General features: G+C 33.3%; 5 protein-coding genes across 8 annotated transcripts in view; 3 read left to right on the forward strand and 2 right to left on the reverse strand.

Annotated features, from left to right (window-relative positions):
- Nucleotides 1–73: 73 nt before the first annotated feature.
- Nucleotides 74–27,362, forward strand: part of LOC126781671 (alkylated DNA repair protein alkB homolog 8) — a 104,369-nt gene continuing 77,080 nt past the window's right edge. Inside the window, exons 1-8 of one of the 2 annotated variants that reach the window (XM_050506630.1) lie at nucleotides 74–247; nucleotides 347–578; nucleotides 1,022–1,336; nucleotides 1,672–1,831; nucleotides 2,026–2,278; nucleotides 2,861–3,016; nucleotides 4,048–4,212; nucleotides 4,807–5,021. In XM_050506630.1, coding sequence (XP_050362587.1) covers nucleotides 152–247; nucleotides 347–578; nucleotides 1,022–1,336; nucleotides 1,672–1,831; nucleotides 2,026–2,278; nucleotides 2,861–3,016; nucleotides 4,048–4,212; nucleotides 4,807–5,021 — 1,592 coding nt within the window. In that variant the 5' untranslated portion in view covers nucleotides 74–151. Of the gene's footprint in view, nucleotides 248–346; nucleotides 579–1,021; nucleotides 1,337–1,671; nucleotides 1,832–2,025; nucleotides 2,279–2,860; nucleotides 3,017–4,047; nucleotides 4,213–4,806; nucleotides 5,229–27,362 lie in introns of those variants that run through there. The other variant, XM_050506629.1, reaches the window with a different exon arrangement.
- On the reverse strand, nucleotides 5,905–11,119 carry LOC126781767 (TBC1 domain family member 19). Its single transcript, XM_050506803.1, has 11 exons — nucleotides 10,988–11,119; nucleotides 10,772–10,906; nucleotides 9,630–9,804; nucleotides 9,337–9,424; nucleotides 9,188–9,248; nucleotides 8,833–9,066; nucleotides 8,464–8,601; nucleotides 7,533–7,683; nucleotides 7,268–7,377; nucleotides 6,873–6,964; nucleotides 5,905–6,337 (listed from the first exon to the last, which is right to left on the reverse strand). The coding sequence occupies exons 1-11, from the start codon at nucleotides 11,087–11,089 to the stop codon at nucleotides 6,082–6,084; spliced, it is 1,542 nt and encodes a 513-aa protein (XP_050362760.1). The 5' UTR covers nucleotides 11,090–11,119; the 3' UTR covers nucleotides 5,905–6,081.
- Nucleotides 11,743–13,346, forward strand: LOC126781760 (protein yippee-like 5). The gene is made up of 3 exons (XM_050506796.1): nucleotides 11,743–11,967; nucleotides 12,055–12,214; nucleotides 12,565–13,346. The coding sequence occupies exons 1-3, from the start codon at nucleotides 11,850–11,852 to the stop codon at nucleotides 12,650–12,652; spliced, it is 366 nt and encodes a 121-aa protein (XP_050362753.1). The 5' UTR covers nucleotides 11,743–11,849; the 3' UTR covers nucleotides 12,653–13,346.
- Nucleotides 14,077–20,038, reverse strand: LOC126781667 (tyrosine-protein phosphatase corkscrew). The gene is made up of 2 exons (XM_050506624.1): nucleotides 19,712–20,038; nucleotides 14,077–17,305 (listed from the first exon to the last, which is right to left on the reverse strand). The coding sequence occupies exon 2, from the start codon at nucleotides 17,201–17,203 to the stop codon at nucleotides 15,317–15,319; it is 1,887 nt and encodes a 628-aa protein (XP_050362581.1). The 5' UTR covers nucleotides 17,204–17,305; nucleotides 19,712–20,038; the 3' UTR covers nucleotides 14,077–15,316.
- On the forward strand, nucleotides 17,747–26,395 carry LOC126781679 (HORMA domain-containing protein 2-like). 3 transcript variants are annotated; one of them, XM_050506644.1, is made up of 9 exons: nucleotides 17,747–17,843; nucleotides 21,332–21,592; nucleotides 21,958–22,249; nucleotides 22,426–22,598; nucleotides 23,018–23,063; nucleotides 23,323–23,422; nucleotides 24,027–24,177; nucleotides 25,434–25,594; nucleotides 25,852–26,390. In XM_050506644.1, exons 1-9 carry the CDS (start codon nucleotides 17,832–17,834, stop codon nucleotides 26,264–26,266), a joined length of 1,611 nt encoding a protein of 536 aa, XP_050362601.1. In that variant the 5' UTR covers nucleotides 17,747–17,831; the 3' UTR covers nucleotides 26,267–26,390. The 3 variants fall into 3 exon arrangements, with proteins under 3 accessions (XP_050362601.1, XP_050362599.1, XP_050362600.1); XM_050506642.1 differs by lacking the exon at nucleotides 17,747–17,843 and adding an exon at nucleotides 21,175–21,232 and having other exon boundaries at nucleotides 25,852–26,395; XM_050506643.1 differs by lacking the exon at nucleotides 17,747–17,843 and adding an exon at nucleotides 21,175–21,232 and having other exon boundaries at nucleotides 21,973–22,249; nucleotides 25,852–26,395.

The raw sequence follows: 27,362 nt of genomic DNA on the forward strand, positions 1-27,362 counted from the left end.
CTTGTTAGATTAAAACTGTCACTGTCAGATATTGTCTTGTATTTTGTGACAATTGTCAAGACATGAGGACGAATATACCGTGGCTCATAAGGCTTGTTGGTTAAGTAACAATTTAATTAATAAAAATATTGATAATAAACTTTAAACAGTTATGGACGAAGCAAAAAAAACTGAAAGAAAAAGGAAAAGATTTGCTGCACGCCTCAAAAGTTCTAAAGGAATAATATGTTCAGACAGTCCTGAACCAGTTAGTTTTTTTATTTTTTTAAAACAATCATATTTTAATACTCCCAATTTGTAGTATTAATATTAAATAGTTTCCTATAATTCCTTATATTACTTTTAGAACATAGTTTTGTGTAATGTGGGCCAAGCGACAGGCTTCGAAAAAGCAGATGTGGTTAAGATGTTATATATACTACCAAGCATTAAACTGAAAAACTTTATAGCTGAGAAAGGTGAATCACATTGTTTCATAGTTTTCAATTGTTCAGAAAATGCAAAACTTTATTATGATGCTTACAATGGAAAAGAAATAACAGGCAATGGACCAATTTATATGAATTATGTTAAGAATGGTATGTATTTTATCAGTAGTTATAAATTGATTTATTGATCTTATTTAACTAAGTATTCAATTTAATGTTTAACTTTTTTTTTATATAGAATAGGTAGGTGGACGAGCAAATTGGCCACCTGATGGTAAGTGGTCACCAGTGCCCATAGACATTGGCATTGAAAGACATGTTAACCATCCCTTACATCGCCAATTGTGCCACCAACCTTAGGTACTAAAATGTTATGTCCCTTGTGCCTGTAATTATACTGGCTCACTCACCCTTTAAACCAGAACACAAAAATACCAAGTACTGCTGTTTTGAGGTAGAATATCTGATGAGTGGGTGGTATCTACCCAGACGAGCTTGCACATAGCCCTACCACCAGTAAATTAAACTTTTAACTGTGGTAAATGTTTTAGTTGTTTTAATATTAATTTGATCATTGACTTACATTTGTCCAGTGCCAAACTCTGAAGTTGTCTGTGCATCAATCAATCCTGAGGGATTACATTTATTACAAGATTTTATATCAGAAGCCGAGGAGAAAGTATTTTTGCAACGCTTCAACTGGGTAGATGAGTCTAATCTGAAGAATAGACAAGTTAAACATTTTGGCTATGAATTCAGATATGGAAGTAATGATGTAGACTTGAATTCACCTTTGTGTGAGAAGATACCGGAGGAGTGTAATGTTCTATGGGAGAGACTTAGCAGATATGGTATTGACTTTAGGATACCTGATCAATTGACAGTCAATAAATATAGTCCCGGTCATGGTAATTTTATGTTATATATTTGTATCTGTGTCATAAAATGTTAATTAAGTTGGAAAGAAATTCTGCTGATAAGAACCAACAAAATACCTAGGATTTACTATTACTATTACATACTTACCTATATGTAATTTGTAAAATAAGTTTGTGTGTGTATTTATTTTTTTTCCATTTTTGAATTATTCAGTCCTGGTAAAGTTATGTTAACTAGTGTAAATTCATTCACAAATCATTTTTCAATTCAATCAAATTCATTCAAAAATGGGAATTTGGTTCTATTAATAGAGCCAGAGTAACAACTTTTGCTATTCTTATTTGAATTATCTTTCATATTTCAGGGATACCATCTCATGTTGACAGACATAGTCCATTTGATGATACAATACTGTCATTATCTTTGGGTTCTTCTGTCATCATGGATTGGAAGCATCACAGCGGCAAATATGTTCCACTTGAAGTCCCAGCTAGATCCTTATTAGTGATGCAAGGAGAGGCAAGGTGAGGTAATTTGATATCCAATATTTTCAACGAGTAAAAATACTAGAGTATTGCTGCTTAGTGCTATCTCCCACTCATCAGATGAGTGGGAGGTACTTACCCAGGTGGGCTCACACAAAGCCCTACCACTAAGTAAATAATATTTATTTTCTATATCTGCTATAATATAACAGATAAATTATAATTGAATGCAGGTATGACTGGCAACATGGAATTCAACCAAGAACATGGGACCCGATTATTGAAATTCGTAATTCAAATACATCAGAACAAGTCAGAGTTATAACAAATGACACAGTAATGAGACAAATGAGGATATCGCTTACTTTTCGAAAAACTAGACAGGGTAGATGTGATTGTACATACAAAATGTTGTGTGACGATAATAAGTCCAATATTATTGAAGATGAAGTTGCTTCAAAGTTAGAAGAACTTCATGTGCATCAGGTATTAATCAGTTATTAAATTACATGACATTTAATTCTCAAAAGGTTGTTTTTATTATAACGGAAAGCAACTAACTATAATTAAATTAACTTTTTTGCTTTCTCTTCTAAAAGAAGAAGAAGCGGGCTGTGGGACAGCTGCTATCATTTTTAAGTCATTTGGATATTTGATGTTGTTGGCTCTGAACCTCTGTTTTCATAATAATTGTATTTCTATTATATTACACTGGCTCACTCACCCTTCAAACCGGAACACAACAATATCAAGTACTGCTGTTTTCCGGTAGAATATCTGATGAGTGGGTGGTTCCTACCCAGATGAGCTTGCACAAAGCCCTACCACCAGTAAAAATTAGTTATTAAATATGTTGAATTATTCATTTAATTTGCTTAACATTTATGTACTCCCCCGCAGCTCTTCAATTCTAGGCAAGCGCGCTCTATCTTAGACTGTGTCTCACTTTCCATCAGGTGTGATAACAGTCAAGCGCTAGCTTATACATTAAAAAAAAAAACAATTCTGCCAAAACCAAATGACTAATATAATATAGTAAATGCAACATCCTACCTTCTTAATTAACAGGTGTATGAACAAATAGCTGGTCATTTCAGCTCAACACGACACAAACCTTGGCCAAAAGTGGTAGAATTTCTTAAAAACACACCGCCTGGCTCCATTGTTCTAGATTTAGGAGCTGGGAATGGCAAAAATATACTCAATCGTAATGATATCTTGCAAGTAAGTTTATAGTTGTTTATATCAGAAATATATATATAAAAAAACAATAAATAATGTACTTCAGACCGATTTCGGCCACGGCGGCTAATCGCAAGAGCGATTAGCCAACTACGCAAGAAATATAGTACACGCAAGTGTGTGCGCAATCACAGGTGCACTCTCTATTCCCTTACTAATCCGATGGGACGGCAATCCGACACAACCGGAACGAGTTCAGGCGCCGGACCAACGGCTTTACGTGCTTTCCAGGGCACGAGAGCGTACATACTTCAAACTTCCAGACTCCGGGCTGCTACTGAGAATTTTATATTCAATTAAATTATATAATAGAAAGACAATATTGTAGATATAAAACAAAACAGCTAGTTTTATTTTCTATGTCGAGATAAATTTATTATTACGTCAATTAACACTGAATATTGATTGCCTGAAAACAAAAATGGAATTGGGCGGGTCATATTGTACGCATGGACAAGAAAAAATGGACACCAAGGGTAACAGGGTAACCCGGCAAGGACCAACAAATAAAAGATTAAGAGGTAGACCAAAGGAAAAATGAATTGATGAAATAAAAAGAAAAGCAGGTGAAAACTGGATCACCAAAGCAAAATCCAGACAAATGTGGAGCAAAATGGAGGAGGCCTTAACCCGTAGAGGGGTCCATAATGATTTATGATTTTAAAAATGAATTTTGATTTTGATTCTTTTTTAATTTATTTATCATTTAAAATTCATATACATTGAAATTATTTATTATGATTGGAATTTGAATTTAATGATTATTAATAGTAATATTTTTTTTAATGCATGCACATATTATGTAATAATGAATCATGTGATATACTTGTTTAATATATTATTCATTATGGAAATATAGAGGCGATAATAATAATAATTGATTGCCTGAGCTACACTGAAGTAACGCAATAGAGATTTAAGCGATAGCTTCTGCTTCACGTAATCCAAAGGTGACATGATTCTTGTTACCTTATACATTAAATATTTTCTATAATATTCCGTACATTGTCCAGATAGCCGGCGAGCGCAGCAGTGGGCTGCTGGCCGAGTGCCGGCGCCACACGCGCGGCGCGGCGGGCGCGGACTGCGTGCGCCTCGACCTGCTCGCCGCCGGCCTGCGCGCGCGCGTCGCCGACGTCGTCATCTGCATCGCCGTTATACACCACTTCAGCAACCAGGTGAGGGGGGAATATGTATAAATTAGGAAAAAAACCGAGTCTAATACTTTGCTATGAGAGCAAGTGTAATACAAAAACACAAATTCAAATCAACGAAAAAAAATTGTATAATTAAAAAAAATACTAAGTAACACTACTAACTTCGAAAAAACCGAGCCTAATACTTTGCTATGATAATGAGTGTAAATACAAACACACTTTCAAATGAATTTTTATAATTAAAAAAAAATATTAAGGAACGCTAACTTTGTATGCTAAAGAACAAATATGTTTTAGATGATTGCACACTTGGGAATTAAATGATTACCGCCTTTAGCTTTCAAATGAAAGTATAATTTTATTAGCCCTTTTCTAAAACCTATTACTAGTACGAGTTTCTTTTCAGCTGAGGTGTTTATTTTCGAACCGGTGGAGCTAAAGCTAGAGAGTATATTTATTGAATGAAGATTTTGAATTTGACTTTAAATACTCAACATTATATTACGTACGTACATATTATTTGTACGGCGCTTTAAAGTAACACCGTACGAATAACATAATGTTAAGGCTCAAGGCGCTATCTTGTGTTATAATCAAAAGTTATTTTCATAATAGGCGAGAAGACTTCAGGCGGTATCCACAATAGCGAGTCTATTACGTCCTGGAGGTCGAACACTAATAACGGTTTGGGCGAAAGATCAAACGAAGTCAAATTATCTTTGCAAGGATAAAGAAAACCTAGATGCAAGCGTACATTCAACAGTCGGAGGTGTCAATCTGCCGATACACGAAAATCGAACACAGTTCAAACATAATGATCTTCTCGTCCCGTGGAAGTTAAGAAACGTGAAGGAGAAAAAATTAGAGAACGAATCCAATACGACCTTGTTAAGATACTATCACGTTTTCGAAGAGGGCGAATTGGATAAATTGTGTAATTTACCGGATTTGGTGGTCGAGGAAAGTTTTTATGAGGAGGGTAATTGGTGTGTTATATGTAAAAAGATTTAATTTGTATTTAATAAATTATATTTCAAAATTTTAAAACTGTTTAATTATTCAAGTAAAACAAAAATAATTTTAAGAATTATTTGCTATCAATATTTTATTATTCTACATTTTTTATAAATTTTTGTATTTGACACTTGTTGGTTGATAGGGTTAACTTTTTTTTAGTTTATATAATGAAATAAACCAATGTAACATAACACTTTATTACAATAAATTCGTCTACAAAAAAAAATCTATAAAAATTCTTTACAAACAATATTTGGGATAACAACTATTAATTGTAGTGTTTACTCTACAATTGTATAAAAACAGTATTGTTTCAACTATATGCCCAATAAACATGGATGTATATATTTAAACAACAATATTATTTTCATTTAATAATACTTTTACGATTTCTGAAAAACTTTCTTATACTGGTTATTATTTTTACATTACATTACAAAAAAAAAGTCAAAACTTTAATTAACAATCAAATAAAAATTTAAATAAATTTAATTCGCGTCTAGAAATAATTTTACTACATTCATTTAAAACTGTCACGGAACCGTATTCCGTAATAGTTCGCTCAACAATTAATCAAGGAAGTATTTCCTTGAATTTTTCGATTTTTAGACTTTACTATGACATGACATGTAAACACTCCCATAGGCTATTCGTTATTTTGACAATAGATTTCATATCGCTTTCTAGTTAAGTATCTAATTTATAATTTCTAATCCATTCTAATTCTAACGGACAAACATTCGAATAGTTCCAATAAACGTTTTCATTCTCATTTTAGTTTCCACATCTGAAAATCTCCTTATTTACGTAAATGAGCTAAAACATAAAAGTAATTAAAATTTGTGGACTTTAAACGTATAATTTATTCCACATCTAGGACTTCATTAAAGCCAATTGTAATAATGGTATAACGGATATGGTCGATAAATCTGCTAAAACAGCGTCAACATTTTGCAGTGTGTTAACTTGAAAAATGTTTTCTTTTCTAAAACTCAGTATAGCTAAAGCTAATAATGGAAGAATTTCTAAGCAGTCGTAACCGAGGATCGCATCCCATAAAAGCAAAAGTTGATCGGGTGGGAGATGTCCACTGAACGCTCGCATTAACCATTTAAATACCACTCGAATACTGAAAAAAATGTACATCGAATAAATATATTATTAAATTAAATAAGAAACGTAAGACAAATTTTTCATTAACTTAATAAGTTAAAGGAATATATTATAAATCATTTCGTCTATCAGAGAAGTATGCTTTATTCTGAAGTGGTATAATCAATCAATCAGTACGTAATAAGACCATATTAAATGGTTTATCCTTCTTTTTACATTTATCTAAATATGTCCATAAGAGTTTACAGTTAAAAATAATCGAGTAATTGATCAAAAACAATTCATCCTTAAAGTTAATATGGCGATTGCGAATTTAGATTACTGGTGACATTTGAAGGAATGTAGACTACCAGAAACCCAGTCTAATATATAGAGGAATAGTATATTTAAACTTGGTATAAGGCCAATATTATAACTATTTCAAATTAATTTTGATCTTAAAGTAACGTGTATTATCGGAAGAATCTTAAATGAAGTATGGTAATGCATTAATTAATAAGTTATTTGATAGATTTCATGCGGTATAAGTTATATGATAGATTTCAACTTACGGATTTATATTAATATTTCTGAAGTGAATCCATAGGAGAGGTTCGTTTGCTTCAAGCAGCCTCTCATACAGAAGACACAGAGAAACGATTCCCTAAAAATATACATTTTCATAACAATCTAGTGAAAAACTAAATTCTAGAGAAAAAAAACAACGCCGGCTTTAGCTGTGTATGCGCCCCGGGCGATATTTTTTTTGTATGGCCATTATTTAACCAACTTACTTTTATGGCTTGAACAAATACAGTTTAGCCAGAGCCTACTCAAAAATTAGGTGTCAACCCTTAATATTTTACCTACTTATTCATGACTCAGTAGCACTAGGCCTTACATATTGTGCTATGCATAGTTCATTTAACCCTAAAACCGGCGCCGAGTAAAATAGTTCATAGTTTACCTGAGGATGTGTTGATATATAATGCAACCGATGCCAGTAGCGCATATAAAAGGCGCGAAACATAAAATACAGTTGTACGGGATCGTCATATAAATAACAAAATGGAGTAGCTGAAATATTTATAAATATCCTTGATTTAATTTGTTTTAAATTAAATAGGAAGAATAACGTATCATGTTACATTACAGTATAATAAATAAATAGGAACCGTGAAGAAAAATCCTTTTCCTTAATAATAAAAAAATAGTAATAACAGTTGTCATACCGTACATGGTGAACCCGTGGAAGGGTATGACGCCGCTGGGCGGGAAAGCGATGAGGCAGTCGGGGGCGTGGCGGCCCTTCACGGCCACCCGCAGTGCGCTCGCGCCCGCCGCGCGCGCCGCTTCGCCGTCGCGGGAGAAGCACAGCATCACCTGCACGCAACGCACAGTCTACCTCCAGGTTGACGCATACTACCATCTACGTAACATTAGCGTCGTCCGCTTGTCCGTGTCTTATTAATTTAGTATCGGTACATTACTTTAACTTTACTTTAATACTTTAATGTACATCACACCACAAAGAGAAAAATACAAAACATGTATATTGCCTAATTAAATGTACAATTATGGCGACGTTATCGCTACACAGCGATCTCTTCCAGGTGACCGAGTGTAAGTAATTACAGATAGGATACGGGGTAGGTGGTGGTATGAATAAAATAATTAATTAAAACAAAACCAATTATTAAATGTAAATATAAAATACACATACTATACATATATCCATAAATAAATTATATTATCAGTACATACAAAATTATAAGTATATGATATAAATACATACATACAGCAACAACGAATACATTGTGTTTTAAAAAAGGGGGAACACTACAAAAGAGGGAATTCGGAATTTACGGTCGGTTGCTTGCCTATATGCCATGCCGAGCTTAATATAATTAATCGATATATTTTTAGTTCATCCTATAATAATTTTATAATCTTGGATTTAGGAAATATGCATATTAATATATAACCGTTTTCTTTAAATACAATCATAGCTGACATATGCTCTGCTCTTACCGTTTTATGTTCAATGCCTTGAACAGTTGCCGCAAACAGTGGTAGCAATTATTGATTAACAATATAATGTATATATTATATGAGATATAACTTGCGTATTTATGAATATTTCCTATACATTTTCAGAATTACCTGATATAGCAAATCTTCAAACACGAAGTACTGATCGTCATTGGAAGCTGTCAGCTGTACGTCTTTAAAAATGAGCTTGTCTATCATCAAGTCCACTTCTAGTACGTTTTTCTTAAGTTGATTAAAGTAAATAATTTGCTACAAATAAAATTTTCTTATTATGTCTAAAGTTCAGAAAAATTTTACAATAGTTTTGATGTAATTTATACAAAGTGATCTGACTATACGTAATAGTCGAATTAAATATAGTCTAATCGTAAGTTTATAAAATTGCTGTATTTGAGTGAGCATTAAAATCGGATAACTAATTACGGTATAATATATAAATTGTTGAGAATCGAGTGTATAGTTTAAACCTATGATCCTTGCCTGTTGTTTGACATCAGCGCCCAACACTTGTGACCACAATCTAGCCCGCAAGCATTGAGGACTGCCCTTTTTCAGGTACTCTTGTATAACAGGAGCGTATCCCAACACTGCAACCCTCTCACCTAGCCCTATTCGCTCTGCTTCTAGAGTCGCGAAACCTGGAACCGTACTTGGCATATTTGGATTTACTCCGAGTAATGGTTCTCCATTGGCCCATTCTTGGTATATCTTACGCTAAAAACGTACACGTAATTTTAATTATTTTAGATAGTAAGGTGAGAAAATTGGAAATGTATATATACAAATAAAATTAAAAAATAAGATCCTTCGAGCCGGATAAGTATAATGTTAATACCAATTGATCCAAGGTTTTGACTTGTAGAGGTAGATGTGCAAATTCCCATTTTGGTTCATCTCTGCAACATTTTGTATATAATATTATACGCATAATGAAACTGAATTTAATGTCTTAACTATACTGATGTGCGAAATATAAATACTCACTCTCTTGTAAATGGCACATATCCAGATAAAGTCAGTAAAACATCTAAAAAATCTTTTGGTGCGTAAACTGGTCTATATTTCGATAAATCTAAAAGAAAAAATAGAGCTTAGATTGCTTGACTGTTTTAATTTAATTTTTCAATGTTGAGTTTTCATACAAACTACGACATTAAGTTATTTAACTAACTATTATAACTATTTGGAATAGTCTAATAAGAACATATTTAATAATATATTTTACAACAATATATTTGTAGCTAATATCAAATTAAGACACGTTCAAATTATTTTACCTAGGCTATATGTGCTGAGCTCATTCCATTTATCTGCAAGTTCTTCTTGTTCACTTTGCGGTCTTATTTTAGCCAGAGATGTCTCTAAGTCTGAGCACATCGAGTTTAGTGATTTGTGAATTCTTTTCTCCCATTGAGCACTCGCTTTCGATAACGATGTTAACGGATCTAATTTCTAAAAAGATTTATATTAAATCGAAAATAATTTAATTGAGGTTGGTTGGTGTATGTTAGTTATGGTATAAAATAATATAAAAATGATACTTTTAGTACTCCGATTGATATGAAATGAAAATACATAATGTTTGTGGTAGACGTTGTATATAATAATAATAATAAGTAATATATAAACATAATATAGTAAGGATGAAATAAGTCATTTGTTTTTGTTAAAAATAAATTTCTGCATCCCGATCGAGCGCAACCTATGCAGTGATAACAAACGGTAACGATGATAACAAACCCAATAAACAAAAAAAATCATCAAAATCGGTCCAGCCGCTGAGGAGGAGTTCAGTGACATGTCGTACATTATACTTTTTCATTGTTTTTCGACGAAACCAAAAAGTGTTGCACGATTTAACGTGGTAGTACTTTTTTTTTATAGAATAGGAAGGTGGACGAGCATATGGGCCACCTGATAGTAAGTGGTCACCAAACGCCCTTAGACATTGGCATTGTAAGAAATGTTAACCATCGCTTACATCACCAATGCGCCACCAACCTTGGGAACTAAGATGTTATGTCCCTTGTGCCTGTAATTACACTGGCTCACTCACCCTTCAAACCGGAACACAACAATACCAAATACTGCTGTTTTGCGGTAGAATATCTGATGAGTGGGTGGTACCTACCCAGACGAGCTTGCACAAAGCTCTACCACCAGTACAGAACATTAACAACCTGTGAATGTCCCACTGCTGGGATAAGGCCTCCTCTCCTTTTTTTTAGGAGAACGTAAGCTCCAAGCTTATTCCACCATGCAGCTCTAATGCGGGTTGGCGGAATATCGAGAGAATTAGACACATGCAAGTTTCCTCACGATGTTTTCCTTCACCGTCAAGCACGAGATGAATTATAAACACAAATTAAGCACATGATAACGTGGTAGGCTTGACTGTAATCCATATAATTTAACTTACATTTTGTTTGCTCTGTGTTCGAACCCAATGAAAAACTGTATTTCTTAGTTTTGTATCTAAGCCTTTTTCTTTCATTGCTTGTTGTAAAGTTTGCTTAAAATCATCTTTTTTCACATTTGGTGAAGACACCAGTTTCTGTTGGTAGAAAAATTTCCTTCAATTATGTAATACCTTGTTATTAACATCATTACATTTAGTACAATAGAGGCCACTAACTTGTACATCACTGTAGAATGATTTGTATATTGAAAGGTTTTTGATTTCTTCCGCTAGTTTCATAGCTGTATGGTGTATTGTTTCTTCTTTTATGTTTTCCATTGTTACGAAAATATTTTAATTTTGTAAAATTGTTACTGACTAGACTTTGTTTACATTTATATTAAAAAACATACTTCACGTGGATATTGAAGTAGTTGTTACTACGGCAACTAAGTAACAAAGCCCGGAAGAAATGAGGTAATAAACGTTTTACTAAAAATGAAAATATTAATTTTAGTTTTTTGCTATTATATCTATTTTTTTTATTTAGTGACAAAGTGTGTTATTTTAATAAATAAAATTTTATTTATTTTATTTATTGAAATAACACACTATATATTATAATTAATTTACACTGTCAATATTCGTTGCTTTAATATAATCATTATTGTGATTATGTCTAACTAAATAATTAAAGTAGTTCTTGACATTAAAAATTTGGTAAATTAAAGTTTCATGTATAATTACTGAATATTTATACTAAAATTGTCCGTCGAATATTTAATAATAACACCAATGTTACCAATATTTAAGCATTTAAGCAGGTTAAGGATGGTTTTTCGAATAGACTCGATTTAAAAGATCTCTGATACGTTATTTTATTAGCAATGATTTTAAAAAGTAAAAACTTAATTGTATTTGTAGATTGTAGAATTTATGCTATTCTATTTATTCATTATTTATCATTGTCTTTTAGTCTTTGGAACAATCAACAAATTGAAGTTTATTTTGGTTACCCTTACCTTACGTCAAATTACTGTTATATGTGTTATGATACGATTGTGATATTCTTTCTCTTCTGAACAAAGGAAATCGTAAGATGGGCAAAATATTTTTGGATCATATTGGTGGAACTCGTTTGTTCTCATGCGCTGCATGTGATGTAGTTTTAACAAATCGTTCCGAATTAATCAGCACTCGATTCACTGGAGCGACAGGTAGCGACAGGTTACAGCTGATGATTTGTGATGTTATGATAATGAAAAAGTTTATGTACATACATAATTGAGTTTATTTATTTTTAGGCCGTGCATTTCTTTTCCATAAAGTGGTTAACCTAGTGTATTCTGAAGTACAGGATAGGGTGATGCTGACTGGGAGACATATGGTTCGCGATGTTTCTTGCAAAAACTGCACAACTAAGCTCGGTTGGGTCTACGAATTTGCTACGGAAGAGAATCAGAGGTTCGTTTCTTCTCTATATTATACACATACGTAAATTATACATTTAAAAAGGTAGACTTTTGCCAAAAAGGATTCTCTTGCAGCAAACCTAGTATACTGGCTGGGATTAATTGCCTTTAGATACTACAATTATAAAAAAAAAAACATAATTTTGTTTAAAATAAATACATACATAATAAACGGTAGATAATATAATAGAGGGACTACTTATTTAATTGTCAGTAATCAATAAAATTTACGATTTTAATAGTTATTTGCAATAAATAACTATTAAAATCGTAAATTTGAATCTTCTATTTATTTTAAAAAACTTGGTTTTTTTTCACCAATAGTTAAAATGTGTTTTTCAGATACAAAGAGGGAAGGGTAATCCTGGAAAGAGCATTAGTAAATGAAACTGAGGGCATAGAAGAAATTCCAGTAAATAATGATGATTGAATTCCCCAAAAAGTCAATTAACTTGAAAATATATTGAGAAAGTGGTTACAATTAGATATCCTTTTATTGATTATGTAATTTTTAATAATTGTATTAATTCTAATATGTACCATATTTAAAATGACAAACAGCAAATAAAACTGACAGAATTCATATGTCATATGAGCTAAACTGATATATAAGTTAATAGTCGCTAAGGGCATTATCAAAATTATACTTTCATATATTTTGTGGTAATTGTAAATACAATATTATTTTATAATTTGTTGTTTTTATATATTATCTTGGTAAGTTTGAGTGAAGACAGCTTCTGACTAATCTTACAAATAGTAATAATCAACTGAAAAGATAAAAATTTTATTGTAACAGTGTATCATAGTTAGGGCTGTCAGATAAGTGAGAATAATACTTACAATTTATACTAATATTATAAATTCGAAACTAAGTTTCTCTGTCAGTTACTTTTAAGGCTAAACCGATAAAATGGTTTTGATAAGTATTCGTAACAAACGAAACAAACTTGAACCCAAAGGAAGCTCATACCCTCTTTTTTTTGTGTGATTATAAGAAAATATGTATATAAGCTCTTATGATGCGATAACTAAATATTTTATGCACTCCCTGTTTTTCATTATGAAAAACAAATATGTTGTTATAACTTAATTATAAAAATATATATATTTGCCATTGTTAATTTTTTTTTCTAATAAATAGTAAGAAAATCCAAATTGATCCAAATAAAAATGTAAATGAATTTTTAAAAAGCTTATAAGATTTTACAGGAAGTGTGGAGTTCGCACACACAGATCGGACCTGTAAAAAGGTATTCAGTTTTGATATTCTTAATAGCAGCCCTAAGTAAGCAGTTGTACACCTCTGTGGCTCGGATAGTACGGCGAGCCGTTGGTCCTGAGTTTGGTTTTATTGGATGTAAGAGAGTACACAAACACAATACCTTGGATGCTGAAAGCAGTTTTTGAGATTTGCCGGCGTGGCCTTAATACGGTTTACGGTTTAATTACAAAACAACCATATTTGTACAATATCACATTTTATTCATTATTATATTATATAACACAACATATATCATTTGCAGATAACATTTTTTTTTGTTTCTGTATTTATCTCCACGCAAAATACATAAGCTCAGCTTTACAAATTGGAATATATTATAAATAAAATGCCAACAACGTAGAAAATATGAATAAATCAATTGAGCAATACATTTTCTGTACAACGATGTAATATCATTCAGATTTCGTCATTTTATGAGAATAAGGTGTTATTCTCTTAATAACATATTGAAATATTTCAAATAAATAAATTACGAAACAATTTTATACATATTATATTGTGTTTTATAATATATCACTCAATTGATTCAAATTCAATATCATATACACAAATAGAACATAAATTTCTTAAAAAAAAATATCGCACCATCGCCTAAGGCGAAATATGAGACAAACTCCGTAAGCACCAGCAGTCAGTTGCCAAAATAAAAAAAAAATCAAAACACAATCATCAGGCTCAAAAACCAATATAGAATAAACACTATGAAATATTTAGATAAAAATTATTTCATTGGTAAGTAGATATATCGACACACTATAACTACCTTATTACATTCTTTAAAATATATTATTTGTGTGGATTAGAGGTATCGTGGCCGAAAGATAATTTATAAATAAATTATAAGGTAGCCCCATCTACAACTCTCCTAAAAATTATTTAAAAAAAAATTATCATTACAATACAAAAATATTGTTGTTACTATAAATTTACAGCTAATGTTTATGTTAGATGAGGCAAATATATATCGATGTATTTTCGTTATAATATGTGTTCTACTGAAGTTGTTTCAAATTCAAAGTTCGTGTTTTTTCTAACTCAATTACACATGTCGTATGCAAAATAAAAAATATACTCTGTCTAATTCAAAATCGATTCGAGATCACATTAAAGTCAACCTCCTGACTTTATATAGTACAATTTTAAAGCAATTAAATTATTTGAAACATTATCAGGTCTCCGTTTCATATTTTATATTTTTTATCACCAACAATTAGGTACTATAGTTGATCTTTATAAGATTTCTTATTTTCAATCTCGTTTTAATTACCAGTGAAGCGTATTCGAATTACAAGATTCCTGAGAGAAAAAAAAAAAAACAATGAATGGTCGAGCTAATTGTTTTAAATATACATAATTACTTCATAGCTACTTTTATAAAGAAAAATATAAAGTATCCAATTAAATATGAAGAAATATAATAAACAGGAAAATGTAAAATGCTATTTCAGATTCGTTCTTTATCATTAAAAAAAAAAACCACGGTGACTAATTTATTGACTTGGTTCGCTGTTAATTTGCGTCCTTCGAAAGGAGTAACTTATTATAAAGTATTCTTAATATTTTTATAACAATCAGTGAAAAATATCGGCTATCTTCTCATTTATATACAGTATTGGATTTCAATAAATCTATCGTCAAATTCATAATCTGCACATAAAGGATTTAAAAGTTACATATAACTATGTCACATCTAATAAACTATCGATTTGCATTTTAAATCTTTTCGTTTGTTACTTCTTTCATTTGATAAAGCGTTTACAAATATTTGAGAAAGGACTCTCTTACTTTGAATATATTTTATAACTGGGATCAAATACGCGGAGCTTCTGAAGCTGGCGCAGGGCGCAGTCCTACTCGCTGTTTCTCAGTTTCGATAAACTCTAGCAAGGCCATGTATATAAACTTGTATTGTGCCTCGTTCTGTACCATACCAGATCGTTGGTCTCGAACCATCTGCACCGTACGATGAATGTCTATTTCACAATCGAAGCCCTCTTTCCGTATCTGGTCCAGAATCATATCAATAACGATGAATGTACCAGTTCTTCCGATGCCTGCAGAGCAATGGACACACACGACAGCCTGGCTTGGTGGATCCGGGCCGGTCATTATTTGTTGCAGCCTGTAGTTAACGTCGAGTAAAATGTTTAGCACTCGGCCTGGTTCTGAAGGTACTCCGTGATCAGGCCACGCAGTGAAGTGAAAATGATATATGGTCCTCTTGATGCTCGGTTCATCTTTCTTTGTCACAACAAAACGTCGTAAAGTGTAATCTTGAGTGGAAGACTCGGACTCGTTGTAAATAGAATATTTTTTGATCACTTCCGTCTTATTAAGTTCGGGCCAGTACCGTTCACATTTTACTTTACCGCGCTCTATTTCTTTTGTTGTCATAATTATGATGCGTACGTCCTCCTGCCATATCATCGACCAAAATTGATAAATCGTGGTTGAGAGGCAACCTTGTGTGGCGATGTAGATTTTATTATAAACCTTGTCCGGATCGCCATTTTCGATTACTTCCGTAGATTTCGGTATGGTAGTGTTTACGTAGTTTGGGTTGGTGCGGAGAACATTAAGTTCGAAAGGAGGTATAAGCTTGTGGGTACCATTACCGTAACCTTTTAAAACTTCTCTTGGTTTTTCTTGCGTGATAATGACTCCCTTGTGAGTGGGTGATGTTTTCCCTTTTTTAGATGCTCCGTCTTTAGCGTGGGGAGAGTTATTCTCGTTACTTCCGTTCAAATCCTGTGAGTCAGAATTGGAATCAATGAAATCGCAACGGATGTAATTTGCATTAATATAATCGGAACCCGGTGGGGCGTCAGATGGAATGTCCCGTAGAATGACTCGGGTGTGATCGAATGGAATAATATTTTTGTATCTGTTCTTTCTAATATTTTCCGGCTTAGAACCTTCCATTCTATCAAAAAGCTGTAAATTTTCCATCATTTGTAAAGTTTCAAATTCCTCCCAGAAACCTTGTTTGTACGCCATGCTCTCTATAGGTCCCTCGTTTTCTTTCTGCAGTTGTTTAACTCGTGTATGGAAGTGGTGCACCTGTATACGAGTTGCGTTGAATGGTTGAATAAGCCTCAATACATCGCCCGTTGTTTCGACCATAGGATAGTTTCGATAGTGTTCTATGAGACTGACAAGATCGTCGAAAGATTGACCACCGCCGACATCATACTTATTGTCCTTCCGCCTTATTATCACATGCGTTACCCTATCTCGCGTGCGTACGGAGAGCACAAAGTCGCCTGGTTGACGTTGCGATTCTCTTACTAGAAAAGAACCATTTTTACCATTCTCTAGCATCAACCTTTCTGCCTCCTTGGCAGTTAGTTGACCATGATACCACCTCTCAGTTGTGGGATCGGCACAATTTAGAGGTGTCTTTATTCGTATGATATTGCCGTTTTTTTCGCGTAGTTGACCCTGGTTGTCCATGTAGAACTGAACCAGTTCTGATAGCGTGGCAAACTTTTCGCCACCGTAAAGATCAAGAAACTCGCCATTGTTTTGTATTTTAATATGAATAACTTCAGCTCCTCTCCGTACGGATAAAGTAAAATCACCTTTGTTGCTCATACTCGGTCTAGCCAGGAAATATCCATCTCGGCCTGACTCTAGTAACAATTTCTCCGCATCCACCCCATTCAACGATGGATGAAACCATCTTCTAGTTATCATCTTACATTAACAAAAAGCACCACTATGATACTTAAAAACTACTTATCAAATAAAACTGTTGCTCTCTACTAGCCTTAACCTCCAAACATCTTCAGCACACATCTGAAAAAAAAAGAAAAATTAAATATAGAATCCTGTAATGTTCAAACTATATTTTTATAACTAATAAAATTTGAAAATCATCTAAGTTTTATAATAGCAAGACGACTAATATGTACTTTATATTAGATGTCATCAGTTAATCTTATTATAAGACAGATAAGAAAACATCACTGGAAACGTTGGTCCCTTCTATGACTAAGAAGCCGGGGATTAAAAATTCTATATGATTTTCTTATGTTGCAGACATTATTAATAGTGCCATAAGAAATATTAAGACTCTACCACCACTGTAGTGCTGCATTGTCAAATGACAGCACTTTAAATTCCTTAACAAAATGACAAAAATCAGAAAAGCAGATATCCAGCATCCAGCATCATTGTAGTAATCAATTTATAAGTTTATTAATGATTTAATAAAATGTATAATGTGCACTCCTGCAGACCTGCATTGTTCAACATCACATTGCGATTGTGAAAGGGCACAGTAAATAGTCTGCCTGTGTTGTCAATAAACAGTGCTTCAAGTATGATAAAGAAGGTATGTTATATAATTTTCTTACTTTCTTTCTAATGCTTATATTAAAAAACCTTTAAAAATTAATAAAATTAACGAGGAAGGTATCCAGGCATCTGATATTCCAAAGGCAGATAGAGTAGTAAACACGCCACATCTCAAAATTATTATCAATAAAAATAAGTAATGAGAAGCAGTCAATAAGAACAATATCAAAAACCTATTTTGGGAGTTTCCAGAAAAATCTTAGTTTTTCTTAGTTAAGTGATTTAGATTTAGTTAGTGTTAAAATTGTTGCCACTTTTTTTTTGTTTGATTCGTGTACATGTTTAAAACAACATGCTGCGATAATGTAGAGGTTGTTTGTTTCACAATAATTTGGCCTAAAAGCCTCAGGGGTAGACTTGAGCAAATCATTTAGTACTTTTTTCTAAGGACTTTAATTAACTAGAGTAAATTGATTTTTATTAATCTGATCTTTAATAGTTTACTATAAGTAATGTGAGCAAATCATACCCTCCAGACTGATTTAGACCACGGCGGCCTATCTCAAATGAGATTAGCCAATTACGCAGGAGATATTATAGTGCACAAGTGTGTGCACTATAATATCTCTATTCCCTAACTCTCATAATCCGATGGGACAGAAATCTGACACGACCGGAAAGAGTTCAGGTGCCGGACCCATGGATTTACATGCTTTCCGAGGCACGGGAGTGTACACACTTATAACTTCCAGACTTCGGGCTGCTACTGAGAATTTTCTGACAGAAAAAGCCAATAACTTTTTACTGGCCCGACCTGGGAATTGAACCCAGGACCTTTTTTTTTTTTATAGAATAGGAAGGTGGACGAGCATATGGGCAACCTGATGGTAAGTGGTCACCAAACGCCCTTAGACATTGGCATTCTAAGAAATGTCAACCATCGCTTATAGCCAATGCGCCACCAACCTTGGGAACTAAGATTTTATGTCCCTTGTGCCTGTAATTACACTGGCTCACTCACCCTTCAAACCGGAACACAACAATATCTAGTTAAGTATTGCTGTTTTGCGGTAGAATATCTGATGAGTGGGTGGTACCTACCCAGACGAGCTTGCACAAAGCCCTACCATCAGTAGGACCTCCTGGTCTGCGGCCTTATAACAAGCCACTAGACCAACGAGGCAGTCAGTCTTACCATTACCTTACAATTTTTTTAATGTTTTATAATCTCTTTATAAGAAATTACTTAAGGATTTTGTTATTTGAAGCAGGAAGGCTGACTAGCAAATAGACCATCTAAAAAAAATGATAACTTAAGCCAATAATAATAAGAAAATAGCACTCTAAAAATAATAAAATATTCCTTAAAGCTGTTTAAGTAAGGGGTGAAATTTAACATGATATAATGTTACTTAATTTTGTAAAGGATATGTACCGCTGATATTGATTGATATACACAATAAAATTAGTTTAACTTAGGCAAGAGAAGAATATAAATTTAAAAAGCAATAACTGGTTAAATATTTTTTTAACTTAATTACAATTATTTAATATATTTGCAATCTCTTGAATATATTTGCAACCTTATCAGTATATTATTATTTTAACAACAAAATGTTTCTATTTTACGAAAATCTATTAAAAGTATTTAATAGCACAAGAAAGATAGCTTTAATGAGGTAGTGGTAAAATGAGCAAATCACGACAAAATATATTAATATAATTACTTAAAACAAACTACGATATCTTCAAGTTTACACGATACATACTCTTTTTAACGTCGACATACACAGTTATACATACTATGATTGAACATACACAAAGATAAGTATAGTAAAACAAGGTATTGTAAATATATAAATTATAAAATGTTGCATACTTTTTAACATTCAGCGTCATCCTTACCTCAAAAAGGCACTACTTCAAACTGCAACCTGTAATTTTCTTTAAAACAAGAATTAAATCCTCTGAAGTGTTGTTGCTATGCTGACTTTAGACTTTTTGTATCACTGTTTTCAAGGGCGTATTCACGAGTAAAGTAGCGCACATTAATCGATATATGTACGTAAAATTAAAGCGACCTCTTTATGCACCATTAATAAGTTAATCATAAAACAAACACGTAAACCTGGACATTATTTTAAACAAAAAGCCAAAAATTAATTTCATTCCTCAAGGGCCTGCGGAAATGTCACACAACTTTTCGTTTTTTTTTTGTGTTCTATGTCAAAAGCCGTCACTAGATGACAGATAAAATGTGGATTGAAAGGTAATTATTTTATTGCCATATTTATTTTTAGTACAATATTTATACAAATATAAACCAATAAAATAAATTTATTTAAATAATTTTACTATCGAATAAATATTAATTTTCAAATGAATCAGATTTACATTTTTGAGACTTCCCCAAATAGCTAGAAAACACTTTGCGAATTGCATGACGCTTGTTTTGAGATGAAGATTCTCCCTGCTGCACCGGAGAATTTCGCCAATGCTCGGCAAAACTTTGACGCTTAAAAACTTTTCCCAAGGATTGCCATTTTTGCTCAGGCGCTATCTCCTTTTCTTCAAATTTTTCTTGGCTACCCGTAGGTCGATCGCCCTATAATAATTTTAATAAAATTTATATAAGCAAAAAAATTAACGAAGTCTTTTTCGAATATAATGTCCATTTCTTACATCATTTGATTTGGTAGATCGAATTTGATTTCGAAAAAAATTGGTTATAGATTTCTTCCAGCTTTTAGAAGTTTTATATGAATTCAGTTTCAAGTTATCCGACCCTTCAACATTATTTTTCTTACTACAAGCATTTTCTTCATTCTTCAAAGAGTTTTCAATTTGAAGCTGGGTACCTTCGGGACACAACATTTTATAAGTTTGGTTAAAATAATTAAGAACTTTAACAAAACGATTACAAATTATTATTTTATTCAATTCGTATCTGAATGTATGTCAAAAATGTTTTTTTAAGTATTCCCATAAAACCTACTTGCATGAGCATAGAGTTTAATATTGGTTCGATCTATTTTACTTACTTTTCATTCTTGTATAAAAGTAACGTTATAGTTTCCACATTTAGAACAATAATTAAATTGACAATAAGAACTTAGGCCTTAAACTTAAAACTAACTGAACTGTGAATTTGCATTTTCTAAGAGAATATAATTTTAAAAAATATAATCTGTAAGATTCGCATGTGTCATTCAAGGAGTGGACCTGTACTAAAAACAATTATTTTTAGATTAGCGCCTTCTACATCCACATTCCACAGCTTATATTATATTCTTTGACTAGTGTAATCTGTGACGCTACGTTTTCGGCGGGAATTTTTATTAATTTGATTAATTCGGCCGACAATTTAAATTATTATTGTTATTTATATTTAACATAATGACAGCCACTGCAACACCTACAAATCAGGTTCATATATTATTTATTCGAAATGTATTACTGGTGTAGTATATAATGTAAATGTCGGTAGAATTATAAAGTAAAACTTATATAATGCTTTCACTTTAGGCCGTGTCAGAGTGGGTTAAAGTGTTTCCTCGACAAGCAACCGAGAATTATACAAGTTCTCTAGCTTTTATGAAACAGCTGACTGTTGTGGCTGTTAGCACAATAACTTATTTAAAAAATGCATTTCCCGAAGACAGCTATATGGTCGAATCTTTCGGTGGTGTGAAATTACGTATTCTGAAGAAGAAATGTCGCGATGAACTTGCACAATTTCTGAGTACAGCTTTAGTACAAGCATTTGAAGCATTCGATAAGAAATATGTAAGTAATTTACTTTTTAAATTAATATTATTTGCTTTTTAAATGTTTTTTTTGCCAAGGAAGTTATAGATTTGCGATATCTTTAGAAACAAATAAAATTAAGTGTGTGAATTCAAAAGAATTGCTTATTAAATTAATATGGCTATTTGCGAAGTACCAAAACTACCATCTTTTTATTTAAGATTACCGCTGCTACTTAATAATTAATTTTAATAACTATAATATATATAAATGGTAGATACTGAAGTATTTTCGTCACAAAATTGAATTCGACGCAGGCGAAGTCGCGTTTTGTGCTAGTTAAAATAAATAATAGAAAACTTAGTCTCTGTATCTTATCTTTTGTTTTTGTTCAAATTGCTTAGAAATTATTTCCTCAGCTTCACCAATTAGCGCTTTGCTTTTATGAAGATGAATGCAAACAAGAAAATTTAATTGAATATCATATTTTTGAGTACGCATATAATGACGATGGGGTTACCATGAATGTACATTCAAAAAACCGGGATAATGTGAAACAAAGTACGAAATATACGTTTGAAAATGTAAGAGAACGTACCATCCACTTGATAAGAGCTTGTGTGGTTATAATGCAAGCGTGTCAGAATGACTTACCATCGTCCTATGATGTCAGTCTGCGGCTTTATTACAATGAAGGTAAACGTGTTATAATTAAACCTGTAAATAATTTATATATGAATAAATTTAATGAAATAAAAAGAATCCAAAACATGTAAAGTTCTTAATAAATAGCATGGCGTCTTTTGCACTAAATTCGAATTGAAAGATTAATATTATTTTGTTAAGTTTCATCAAAAATCCTGCTGTAACAGATGCCCCCGCCGACTACCAAGCACCAGGCTACCTCTCAACCAATGAAACTGAAGACCACCTGGATCCTACGCTATCTGAAGCTATCAAACTTGGCTGGGTTGAAACACCTTATCATAAGTTGATCGCACGCTCTTACATAAAGGAGCAAATGAGAGCCAGCCATGAAGCTATAGTAAGTGAAAACAGATGCAGCGCTTATGATTTCCTTTCACAAAATTTTGATAAGACGAGTTCTGTACAAATCCATCCAGTGGTTTCCTTGTGACACATAGACTGTCAGATATTATTCTAAGACTAGCGTTTTGTATTCTATTCAAGTTTCATATTTTTTTTAAAGAGCTAACTTAGTTACAATTATTGAATAATGACATATAATAATATTGTGTTATAAATTTAAAAAAAATAAAAAATTGTAACTACTAATCTAGACCGCATAGAATGGTGGCAAGAATGTTAGCAGCATTTCCCTTTTGAATCGCAAGTCCGTACTTCTGGGTGAAAAATGAAACAACCCTGCTGAAAAATTCCCTCCTTTTTATGCAAACTTCAATTAATCGATAAGCAGTATATTAATGTAATTCTATGTTACAGCCATCCCAAAACGCACCGGTGTTATCAAACGAAATGGATTTATCTGGTGAGTAGTAAATCATTTTTTGAATGGCTTCTATTTGTCTTGCAAAAATTATTATTATTACCTACTCCATCCGTCAATACAATGTTTTCTTACGTTATTTATCAAAGAATTCTCGATTTAATTCAAAATTTAACAAATAAGTTTTTTAACTCAATCGTGTAACCGGATCTTGGCAAAAGTGTGTATAATTAAAACCTCTAACCATAATCTAACTCTTACCTGCTGTAATTGTCAATATTAATGTCAAAAGTCACGTCAGGTTCAGGAGTTCGTTCGGAAAATGAGACTCAGTTGGTATGTCCGTGCAACAAGTACGATGACCGCGAATCTTACAACTCAAGCGAGCTCCTTACTTGTTAGTAAGTATCATGTTTGAATTTAATTCAGTAACAGCCTGTGAATGTTGCCTGCTGGGCTAAAACCTCCTCTCCCTTTTGAGAAGGTTTTGGAACTTATTCTACCACGCTGCTCCAATGCGGCACAACATCTATTGGACTCTTGTTTCGTGAACTCTTAGGATGATATAGACTTCAGTGCCAGGAATAGACATGAGCACCTAATTTAGTACAATTTTCAGTTTTTAAAAGTTTTTGAAAATAATCTACTAACAAATTTACTTACTCTATCGCAATCGATTCGAAACGTAATCGTTGCTGTTTCGTGGAACGATCCAGGTGCGGTACGCAAACGGCAGATATTCTACCGCAAAACAGCAGTACTCGGTATTGTTGTGTTCCAGTTTGAAGGGTGAGTGAGCCAGTATAATTACAGGCACAGGGGACATAACATCTTAGTTCCCAAGGTTAGTGCCGCATTGGTGACGTAGGCGATGGTTAACATTTCTTACAATGCCAATGTCTATGGGCATTGGTGACTCACCATCAGGTTATGTTATGTTATAAATGTTCGTCCGCCTTCCTATTCTATAAAAACAAGCGCTGAACATAAACGAACGTCGCGTAGCTATTGCAACACGCAGCAGCACGCGGCGTGTTACGGCGTGCGGCGCGGCGGCGCGAGCGCGCGCCACTGCTGCGCGCCGTGCCACGACCGCGACGCCACGCGCGCGCCCACCGACCTCAAGCTCGCGCCGCTGAACAGCAAGAAGAGGGAGGTGATACATGACAGTAACAGTAACAGTAACAGCCTGTTAATGTCCTCCTCCCCATTTTGAGGAGAAGGTTTGGAGTTTATTCCACCACGCTGCTCCGATGCGGATTGGTAGAATACACATGTGGCAGAATTTCAGTGAAATTAGACACATGCAAGTTTCCTCGCGATGTTTTGCTTCACCGTCAAGCACGAGATGAATTATAAACAAAAATTAAGCACATGAATATTCAGCGGTGCTTGCCCGGGTTTGAACCCACGATCGTCGGTTAAGATTCTTACCGCTTGTTCTTACCGCTGGGCCATCTCGGCTTTTTTAGGTGATACATACCCTACATATATTGTAATAGAGAGTGCACCTGTGTATGCGCACACGCTTGTGCACTATAATATCTTCTGCTTGGCTAATCTCTCTTGAGATTGGCCGCCGTGGCCGAAATCGGTCTGGATGACATTATTGTTATTACATTATATATATTATCTTATTACCTAAATGTATTAAAAACAAGCGATTTTGTTTCGAGTACTGTACTTAAAGTAGGGGAACTACTAAACCAGGGGGGTGTTGGGAATTTCCCCAATTAATTCATATTCGTAATAATTGTCGGCGCACTTTTCCCTGAAGCATATTCTCCTTGCGCGGATATTCATTCATCAGTCTAGTCACGAAACGAGCTCTCAATGAAAAAAAATTAAGTTCGTTTTACACGCTGAATTCGCTCCGCTTATCTTTAGCCTCGAACATCGAACAATATGGTGCCTGTATTTTGTTCCTTAAAAGTTCGACTCGTAAAGTGGACTATAGTGAGTTGTTTAGTTTTAATTTCTTCTGCTACTGTGAATCAGTCCATAAATGGCCAAGAGAAGTGGTCAGTAGTATCAGGCTATAATAATAATATAATAATGTTTTTTATTTATAAAAGAAAAAGAGACTTAATTTTAAAATGAAACCGGTTTTAACTTAACAAAAATAATAAAAGAAAATAAATAAACATTACCTAATACTAATATCTACTACTGCTTCAGTATACAGCTTCAGCCAATACTAAACAGTATATGATGGGCAGGAACTAATAAAAATTTAGCAGTCTTATATCATATATAGCCTTAAATGGGGCCTTAATTGTAATTCCATTCTTATATTAAGATCGGAAGAATTAAGGCCGGGTGCCTTCCGTCCGCAATTGACATTCACTTTATATTTTAGATATAAAATATTAAAAGATAAACGATACAGTAATATTGGTATTTATATAACAGTGCCTATGCATATTCCGCCGCACTCTGGAGCTCTGCACGGAACTGCCAGCAATCGAGGTGCGGAATCTCACGGAACGATTCCGTATATCTGACGCGAATGCCATGAAACTAATGAAGTTGCTTCACTCGCACGGAATTATTAAGCAGGATCCCGACTTCGAGTAAGTGTTTCATGTCTATGGCGGTATTTTAATTATATTAATTCTTTCCCTGACCGGTATCACATGTGGGCCATGGTTATTGTTTAAATATTGTGTCTGCTGTTTTCACAGGAAACCTATCAAAATGGATTAGTAGATTTTTCCACGTATACATAATTCTAATTTTTTTAAATTAATTTTGCCGTATTCATTTTTTTCTCCCTTCATATAAATAGTATTTAAACTGCAATTGGTAATAAAAAAATAATTGTTCCCAGTATGCATACCTCTCAAAAAATTATACCGGAACAACTAGATGCTGTCATGTCAAAATTCTTTAATACGAGAGAAGTGAACATAGTCGATCGCCTTTTAGCAGAAACATTCGAGTCGCAGGTGAGCGTGCCCGATCCAATTGGAGAGGTACTTAGTCCCCTAGAAAAGGTAAGTCTTCAGAACACTTCTTACATTGGTCGGGTTATAGAAAATCCCGGGATGAATATACCACCCAATGAAGATTCGACTTTAAAACAATACAGTGAAGCTGTCCGTTCTAATGATAGAGTTGAAGAGCCTAGTACGAATCCAGTGGAAGTGTTCAAGAAATCTGGTAAAAGAAAATTGAATGATGGAGATAGACCAGTCTTGAGGACAGGGGTTCGGACTAAGAGAGCTAGAACGATTCCCAAATAAATTGATTTTCTCGTTTATAATTCTGATTTAAAATAAATTATTATTTTGAAGATTGCATTACTTAAACAAGTTCTTCAAGTTAATTTCTATAAAAGTCATCAATTTAATAGTTTTCATATTATTATACATCAACGCGTTGATTGAATTAGAATTATTTTTGAGTTTTTTGTTATATATTTGTTATACATTGAATACTCAATTGAATTGAGTTGTTTTCTTTCTTAATTGACATAATTATAATATATGTATAATTGTCATTAATTATTAACAAATAAATACTCTATTGAATAATCGCCTTTTATTTTAATTAAAATGTAACTGCCTTACTTATAAACGTTACTTAGCGGCTGCTTTATTAGTCACTGGGAGCAAATTCTAATAATCTTTTTTTTTTTTATAGAATGAGAGGAAGGCGAACGAGCATATTGGCTACTGATTGTAAGTGGTCACCAATGCCCATAGACATTGGTATTGTAAGAAATGTTAACCATCGCTTACATCACCAATGCGCCACCAACCTTGGGAACTAAGATATGGCCCTTGTGCCTGTAATTACACTGGCTCACTTACCTTTCAAACCGGATTGCGGTAGAATATCTGACGAGTGGGTGGTACTTACCCAGACGAGCTTGCACAAAGCTCTACCATCAGTAGTACCACCACCAGTAGTATTTCCTGGGACATTTTTCACACACGGCCACCTGATCCCAAATTAAGCTTGTACAAAGCTTGTGCTATGGAAACCAGACAACTGATATACTACATATACTACTTTTCTTTTTGTAAATACATACTTATATAGATAATTACACCCAGACTCAGGACAAACAGACATGTTCATGCACACAAATGTCTGTCCTGGGTGGGAATCGAACCCACAACCTTCGGCGTGAAAGGCAAGTGTTCTACCAACCACGCCAACCAGTATTTATAACGATTACGATACGTTCCCGCTTAAATTCCAATCGAACTTTGACTAATCTATATTTATTCGGATTGGAACCGAACCGATTTGATATTTATACCGTTACGTCAAATAAAACATAATTGTTAACTTTTATAAGTCTATAATTAAATTAAATAGTTGGAAAAATAA

This window comes from Nymphalis io, chromosome 4, assembly GCF_905147045.1.
Source record: "Nymphalis io chromosome 4, ilAglIoxx1.1, whole genome shotgun sequence".
Classification (NCBI taxonomy): Eukaryota; Metazoa; Arthropoda; class Insecta; order Lepidoptera; family Nymphalidae; genus Nymphalis; species Nymphalis io.